The sequence below is a fragment of the Myxocyprinus asiaticus genome, chromosome 10 (assembly GCF_019703515.2).
Source record: "Myxocyprinus asiaticus isolate MX2 ecotype Aquarium Trade chromosome 10, UBuf_Myxa_2, whole genome shotgun sequence".
NCBI lineage: Eukaryota > Metazoa > Chordata > Actinopteri > Cypriniformes > Catostomidae > Myxocyprinus > Myxocyprinus asiaticus.
The window spans coordinates 42,181,268-42,190,358 of record NC_059353.1 but is presented as its reverse complement, the minus strand read 5'-3'; the positions used below and the strand labels follow the sequence as shown (position 1 = coordinate 42,190,358).

At 35.2% G+C, this 9,091-nt stretch overlaps 1 protein-coding gene across 1 annotated transcript in view; it reads left to right on the top strand.

Moving 5' to 3' along the window:
• The first annotated feature begins 562 nt into the window (after positions 1-562).
• Positions 563-9,091, top strand: part of LOC127447322 (collagen alpha-2(V) chain-like) — a 37,439-nt gene continuing 28,910 nt past the window's right edge. The window contains exon 1 of the mRNA XM_051709110.1: positions 563-756. Within this exon, the coding sequence (XP_051565070.1) occupies positions 666-756 (91 nt within the window). The 5' untranslated portion in view covers positions 563-665. The remainder of the gene's footprint in view (positions 757-9,091) is intronic.

Here is a 9,091-nt window from a genome sequence, read left to right as displayed (position 1 = left end):
CAGATCCGGGTATGGTATTATGCTATTCCCAACATTGCCAATGAGTTGCTTTTTTAAAAACCAAGTTTTACCTTTCGCCTTTCTTTCTAGTTTTCTTTAAATCTGTCATCTACAACCCAAGACAAATGGGATAGAAACTCTTTTCTTGTTCCCTTGTAAAAAAAAGAGAGAGCCTATCAGCAAAAGCAGTAAAGTTACTGCATTTAAGACTGTCATAAAGCCAGCTTACTGTCCTGCTTAGCAACTCCACTAAGAAAAGCCAAATAGACTTTATAAATGGATAATCAGCTAAATAATCATATTTAAGAATAACTATTAGAGTTTAAAATATTAGCAATACACTAAGTAACTTCAAAGTACAGACATGTGAACATGGGTTTAATTCTACAGATGTACAGAATTGTCTGAGTGTATGCTTATTAGAGAGCACTGACAAAAGGGGGAGGAAAATTAGGGTTGCAGCATTCTTCTTTCTAAAGACTGTAAAAAAAAAAAAAAAAAAAAAAAAGAGAGAGGCAGCACAGAGTGGGGCTGGGTCTGATTGCTGCTCTGAGCAGGAAAAAGCCTCAGTCTGTCTTCATGGTGCAGCGATAACCTGGACTCTTTTTTCCCTTCCTCTTCCCCTTACTTTGCACACAAGAACAGCTCATGTCTTTGATATCGGCATGATGAGCTTTGTGCCATCTAGGACTGTCCTCTTTCTGGCTTTATCTGTAGCTTTTGTACAACTTGTGAAATGCCAGGATGACAACGGTGGTAAGTTATGTTTATTTAAGAAGCTAATTGTGCTGATGCTTAAGCTGATAGCTTTTGGGCTTGGTGTAAAGATATGGGAGTGGTCCTGTTTTTTCTCAAAAGAGGTTAATTTAGATGAAACTAACTCCTTAAACTTCTTAAATTTATGTTAAATTTATACATTTATGTATACAAAGTGACTATTTTATCTGTCCAATCATTCCCTGGAAATCGAACCCACGATTGTGACGTTGCTAGCACAATGCTCTGTTGAGCTACAGTTACAATCATTAACAATATAATTGCTTCCTAAGTGAATTATGAATTTTATGCAAAATAATTTAATTAAAACTGCTGAAATGTAGTCAGTTGCGGGGAAAAATATATTTTTGATCAATCCCTTACTTAGTGGATGTTGCATATATCTTTGTGATGCCTAAGTTGGAGATTTGTCAGTCCTTTTGAATGAGTAAGGACCTGAATACAACTTATACCATGTGGTAACCATGCTAGAATGTCACTTGGAGACTTACAAGGATGGTGCAAAGTTGACTCTTCACCACACACCATTAGAATTGTTTTCTACCCTCATCAATATCCTCCTCTCACATCTGTTGAATCGTTTCAACTCTAGCACTGTGCTCACATGTCTCTGAAGGAACACATCTTGCAACCTAATGCAGAGCAGTTGTGTTAGGATATTATGAGGGAGGCTCTGAATTCGAACATACATGCAGGGAAGGAAAAAACACCCAGATGAGAAACACCTGAGCTATATTACCTCAGGCATGCTGTTTTAGAGCATTTCAAACACGTGACATATATTTTTCCTAAAATGACGTCACAAGACTCTTGGGGAATTTTCTTTTTTCCAACTCTCAAGTTATATTTAGCAGATTTATATACACAGTTTGTGCTGAACAACATGCTTTACTTGTTCTTGGATTCAAAGCTAGTGGTATGGTTGAGGTCCACACGCAGTGCGCCACCTTGTGGATAATGATAAAAATATTAAACTATTGAAAATAATAATTAAACAGAGAAACACACAATAAAGCATCCTCCCTAATGATAGAGCAAAAAGACACACTGATGATGTAGTCCTGCTTCAAAGTGAGTCATTGTTTCCATTCAATTGGAACAAGAATAGTAACCACATCTGTCACTGCATGTGCACTCATGGCTTTTGGCCTAGTGGGTAACTTTGGGCGAAAATTACTTTTATTCTGTATTAGAATTCTTTAATGTGTGTTTAACAATTCTTTAACCAGGTTACCATTAAAAGTGCCTGCTAAAGTGCATGTTTGTGCATTTGAATGTCCCTACAAGCAAGACAGAAGTCGTATACATGTAGTTTTGCAGATAATCAAATGTGTATGCCTAATAAAGGTGCTATTTTGTGACACTTGTGGCTTGTTATATTGTTATATTTTGCCAGCTAGCTTGTCCAGATCTTCTATTTAAAAAAAAAAAAAAAAAAAACATTCAAACATGTTTTATGCAAAAGCAAAGAGTTCAGTTATTAGTGAGTTACTGACTGTTTAAGTGGAAGCATCTGTCACTAAAGGGAATGTAAATAATGTCTAAATAAGACAAAATGCAGCAGCTTTGAAAACCCTGCTTTGAGTGATAATGTATGCTTACCGAATAATGGAAAAAAAAGCTCTTAACTCAAGACTGATTGATTATATGTTCATGTTTTTAACTTGATCATTTTAGAAAGTTAGAAGAAAATGGCTTTTATTATTTTATTTTTTCTAGTGGGATTATGCTAGAAAAACAAAGCAACAGAAATTGTGAAAAAGTGAATTATGGTTTCACTTTTTGACAAAAAAGCAAATGTGGAAGGTTGCTTGTATTTTTTTGTCTGTCTAATGCAAAAAGAGTTTTTAACTTGCAGTTTCTTGCCCACGCCGTCCTTTCATGCAGACGCATGCCAGCACACACTATATAAAGTCCTAGTGAAGTTTTCCAGTTCTTCATTAGTTTAGTACTGAGGCTACACGTGACCCAGAAAAACATGTTTAGAGACTTGCAAGCACTTTTACATGGATCAGTTCTACATCCTCCCACCATTATGAAAAAGTATAACATTACTTAAAATGTTAAACAAATGCATACATTTGACTTGTTTAACATTAAAATGAGAAACGCTGTAATCTTACTCTAATCCAAACCGAACCTAGAGACTGATTTTTTAGCATTAACTTAAAAAAAAGAAAAGAAAATGAATGTAACATTGTGTGGACTTTGTTCTATTCTACTTTTCTGTACTTTGTTACATGACATTACACTGGAGATTGTGAGATAGCTGCACCTTTCCCCTAATTGGTTCCATTCATTTTTTTCCACATCAATTACATTACAACATATTGGGTATTTTCTCTATTCAAAGCGAAATATCCAAATATGTGCATTTGACCAGGTCCACTTCTTGTGTGCTAATGGAAAACATGTGCTGCATTTTTGAGCTATGACTTGATTACATGCCTCTTTGGTCCTGACACAAAGTGGGAGGGAGGGAGGGGGGAAAGGGATGGGAGAAAAAGAGAGAGAGAGAGAGAGAGAGAGAGAGAGAGAGAGAGAGAGAGAGAGAGAGAGAGAAACCTTTACATTTAACTAGATAACCTGTATTGTGCAACCCATAGCATATTTGATTTCTTGCAAAGATGCCTTTGCATGTCTCTATAGAATAAATGATTTTAAATGTTCTGTGTGCTCTCGAGACCTTTTCATGGGAACTACTTAAAAAGTAAATTATTGCAGTCAGCAATGGCAAGCCTGGGGGATGACTTCCAGATGTTTAACTGGTTGCTTTGGCAGTGTTTGTAAAATATTAAAACAAATGTTGGCTAAAACTTGATTTTGAAGGAAGTCATGTAGCCGATGTAAGGCACAAGGTGTCTTTAAACAGCAAAGATAGGAGGACATGGGAAATGGGGGTAACTGTATTTATTCTAGTTATATAGCCCAATTAAATGAATTGTTCACCAAAAAAAAAATTCAGAATTTCAGTCAGAATTTACCCTCATGGTGTTCCAAACCCATATGACTTTCTTTTATGCAGAATACAACCTTTTGTGGTTTTAATCAATATCCAGGTTGGTCTTTACAATACAATGGCAATGGATAGTGCTTCACTTTAAAAAAAAAAAAGTATTGTAAGCACCTGTGTTTGTGTTCTCCATAAGAAAGTAAGTAGTTTGGAATGACATTAGGGTGAGAAAATTATGACAGCATTTTCATTTTTGGGTGGAGTATTCTTTTAAATTATATTGCCTATTTTGTTTGTCATGTGCAAACTGAAAAAAACTCTCGATAAAAGCAAGCCTTTAGCCTGTCTCATGTATACCAGATGTACTGAAAAACATTTAAAGAGTCTTTTTGGCAGTCTTACAGGATCAGGAAGCAAAGAGGATGAGACATATGCCAAGCATGACTGTGTAGAGAATGCAGAGGTTGGCAGTGGGGAAAATGATGAAAACTCCCCTTGAGATGGGTCATAAGCTTCTTAAGTTTGCACAGCTGGTCCCATTGGTCTGGAAATCATCTGGATTTGGTCTATATAGCATTTTAGTCCAATCCGTCAGTCCCATCTGATTGTCTGTTTGTACTACATTAGTCTCACTAGTCTTTTTGATAGATAAGTCAGAAACTCTTTCTTTTCTTAGATTGACCTGTTTGTAGCAGTGCCAAGACTAGTTTAGGGGTTTACTACAATAAAAGCAAAAAATAGTGGAAAATGCATTATCACTGGTTGCAAAATTCGTAATCAGTAATTTTGTCTTGTTTTCCAGTAAAAGTAATCCTTAAAACAAGATAAACTTCTGAAGCAAAATTGTGTAAGATAATTTTTCATTTTTAATCAAGTTTATTTTTCTTACCCCATTGGCATATTATTTTATTTTAAGCATAATTCACAATAAATGTTACATGATTGCTTAAAATAAGACCCCCCCCCCCCCCCCCCCAAACAAAAACAGTATGAAAGCAAGTCTGTATATCGTAGGTAATTTTGTTTAGTAAAGTACAGTAAATTTAGTTTGATTTTTTGGATATATAGATATTTTACTTATTTTTACTTAAATATATATATAAATACTGATTACGAAAAAGTTTTTTTTTTTTTTTGCAGTGTAAGGCCAGAAAATGTGCTCAATTGCAAAAGTATTTTTGTTATTAGAACCTACCAAGTCTAATACTAATGTCTTAGATCAAACTGAACCATAACACATCCCTTACACCAATTTTACTAACCCACCTGTCTGGTAAAAACTGCATGACCTCAACAGTCTGATCTGGAAAAAGGCAACCCAATTTTCAGACTCTGTGGTGAAGCTGTGGAATAAGGGTGACTAATTTTTAACAAAATTGATTCCTTATGTCCATAACTATAACTTACGGCCATACAATTCACCAGCTTCTCACATTACACTTCAAAGATACAGTATGATAGCGAATAATGATGACTAACATCATTGTTGTTTTGATTTGTTACTTCACATATTTCTTGTAATTGATGTTACTAATAATGTAATAATGAATGATTTTAATATAAGCTAATTAAACTCAGTTAATTATATGTAATACATTAATTATATGTAATATGGCACATGATGCTAAGAGTTACAGGGATATTTCACCCAAAAATGAAAATTCTCATATCATTTACTCACTCTCATGCCATCCCAGAGGTGTATGACTTTCTTCTGCAGAACACAAATATTTTTAGAAGAATATTTCAGCACTGGAAGTCCATACTGTATAATTCAAGTGAATGGTGCCCAGAACTTTCAAGCTCCAAAAAAAAAATTAAAAAAAAAAAAAAAAAAAAAAAAAACATATGACTCCAGTGGTTAAATCTATGTCTTCAGAAGCTATATAATAGGTGTGTGAGAAACATTAATATTAAGGTCCGTTTTTACTGTAAATCCCCACTTTACTTTCACATTCTGAAAGTCAAAGTAGAGATTTATAGTAAAAAAGGACTTAAATATTGATCCGTTTTTCACCCAAAGTGACTGCGTCGCTGGAGTTGTATGGATTACTTTTATCCTGCATTTATTGAACGAACAATAGTGAGACAAACAGACCCAAGAGCAGAGGAACAGTTCATAGGATTTATTAACAGTAATAATGAGTGGTCACTGGGTTGAGAAATGTAGAAAACCCCGACACCAGCTGCAGCAGCGGGATGTGATCTCCAATGGTGTGTGTCGTAGTCACACAAGGGGCAGTTCATGTAGAGTGTTTGTAGGATGAGTGTGCATTGTGGAAGTCAGGAAAAGATTCATAGAATCCTCCGTTGAAGCAAGTGAGATGCAGAACAACACCCAGCAGAGATAAGTAAATTTAACTCCCGACACACAGGCAGAGACAAGGTGTCTTCCTCCATGGAAGATCAGCTGACACACAACAACACTGGAAGGCAACCATACACCCGACACATGGCAACCAACAACACGAGCCAGGACCAGCTAGGCAGAGAGCGTGAGTTTAGTACTCAACATCAAACAACAATCTAGCAAAGATACTGAGAACACGACTGGCTTAAGAAGGTAGTAAATTAGGGGAGAACAGGTGTTGCTTGGCAGGCTAATCAGTGGCATGATCAGCGTTCCCCCTGGAACAATCAGTGTTCCCATGGAAACGCCGATCATGCATGCCGGCTGCACCTGCGAGACATGAGGGAGAGAAGATGACAAAACATACAAAACAAACCGACAAACTCACCAGAGCCATGACACTTTATGTGGTTTTTGGAGCTTGAAGGTCTGGCCACCATTCAATTGCATTGAAAGGACCAAAGATCTAAAACATTCTTCTAAAAAGATATTTTAATTTTTTTGTGTGGTTAACAGAAGAAAGAAAGTCATACACATCTGGGATGGCATTAAAAGTGAGTTAATGATGAGAGAATTTAAATTTTTGGGTGAACTATCCCTTTAAGTTTGAACTTTATACATTTGCACAAAGTCCTTTTGTGGGTGTAAAGTTCTTTTGGAGAAAAACAGGACATAAGGAAAAATGTGGTTTACTGGTCTATTAGAACTTTTGTTTTTTTTTTCCCAGAGTCTGCTGAAGAACAGTTAATGTTCTCAAGAAACCAAATCCTGTAAGGAGAATGCGATAACATGAAGACTTCAGTATTATGACAAAATGAAATGACATAGGCTTTGGATTCAGGTCATAAGATCAGTGCAACGTAGAACAAACGATTTAACACAAATATGCCACATAACTTTATCCTTTTGCCAATGTCTAATAGAATACAGCCCTATCATTATAACTACAGTGTGCTGAAAGTGAAACAGATGTCATACAGGCTAGAAAAGGGATAGAGGGCTACGCAGGGTAAATCAGATTTAATTTGACCTGATTTTGAATAGCAAGCATAAAATGTTTGTGGTCTATCACAGAAGTTAACTCTGAGTAACTCTTTACAATAATGTTGTTGAACTTTAACATTATTTAACACTATTTAACAAACAAGATACAATCAGTACATTTACAGATAAATGCAGTAAAAAAAATTGGTCATTGTTCATGATATCTAATGCAGTAATGTTAGCATATCCAATGTTATTGTAAAATGTGACCAAATGATTTTTGTTCAAGGGATCTTTAATGAATAACCATTTACTGATGTACTTATTGCACTAATTTTCAGCTTCTGTCAGTAAATCTTTAGATAGCAACCGGCATAGTCACCCACAGTCTGAGTCTGCTTTAGAGAAAAACAAAAAATCTCAGTATGAGAACACACAGTGCTTTTCAATACAAGGGACTATCTTGCACTTCATACATCTACAACCAGGATGTCTGAGTCAGCCCAGTTTATGTGGAAATGTCTGCACTGTTTATTGAGTCATGGACTCGGTAAGATTTGGTTGTAATTGCGTTTGAAAAAGAGCCTGAGATGTGGCCACGTGGCAGTCACGTTTCAGTTTGCAAATGCCAGAGACTATATATTATATGTAAATTATAAAGCCTTTTAGGGCCAACTTTTTTTGTTTGTTTGTAATTTATTGATTTTTTTTACCCTGCTGGATAAAACAGTCTCCTTATAACTGTAGTGTTTTTTTTTTTTTTTTTTTTTTGCCACTTGCTAAGCAATTTATATAGGCCTATTTAGTGTACAATATCTTATTGTAAATATTAGCCCAATAACATCATTTACTTCCACATGGTAGCATGTAATCTTGAATAAAAAAATTCAGAAATGCCTGAAATGTTTACAGCCAGGTATTTGATGTAGTGAAATGTACATCCTCTTCATGTACATTGGTCTATAAATCTGAGACCAGTAAAAAAAAACAAAAAAACAAATGACATTGCAAAATATATCTTTATAGCAATTTGAGTGACAGGTTTTATTAAAGATTTATTACATACATTCCAGAAAAAAAATTCATTTCTACAAAGCCCATGTTTTAATGATAATCCATGTTATGCCAGCCTAATTTTAGAATGTTCTAAAGGGCATATTCAGAATCAGATATTGTGTGCTTCAATGGAACCAAGGAAATCTGGCCTTTTGTACAAAGGAGTTAACATGTCCAATGACCAAGAAAGTGCAGAATCTTAAATATTTCTTTATTTTATGTCATAACTTGTTTAAACTTTGTCAAAATTCTAAAACATTCTGTTTATTTACAGTCTTAAATGTTCACAATCCCAGATTTGCAATGTAGTCTCACATTTGGACCTCACTGTATATGACATGATGAAAATGCTGAAGAGTCCTTGAAATACACTAGCATAGCTTTATGTGACCAATAGATCAATACTGCTAATTAAAGTGTGATCCAGGCACAGAACTCCGCTCTGACGTGCTTCATGAGCTTAAAACCTGAAAAAACATTCATGAGATGGATATGTTTCACCTTGTAAGTCAGTTCATTTTTTTTGTATCTTCACAGCAGGAAATCACTCACAGTGGCATTTCCTCTGGGGAGAAAGCTGAGTAATGTCTAGGTTTAAGCAATGATATCATTCCCTGCTGTCTCACAACGGCTGGAGAAAATCTCCCTCTCCTTACTTGTCTTTACATTTTAATAATGTTTATTCACCCAGAAAGGAAAATCAATTATTCACCCTCATGCCATTCCAAACCTAACTTTTTTTTTCTCTTGCGTGGAACACGAAATATGTAAGTTGTTTTTATAGCTGAATGTCCAAGCTGCCCTTTTCCATACAATGAAAGCAAATAATAAACAGAGCTTTTCTTGGTTCCACTCCACTTTCATTGTATGGAAAAGAGCAACTTTGTCATTATGCCAAATTATTCCTTTTGTGCTCAAAAAATAAAAATGTACAAATATGTTGAAAGGCTTGGGAATGATACTAATAAACT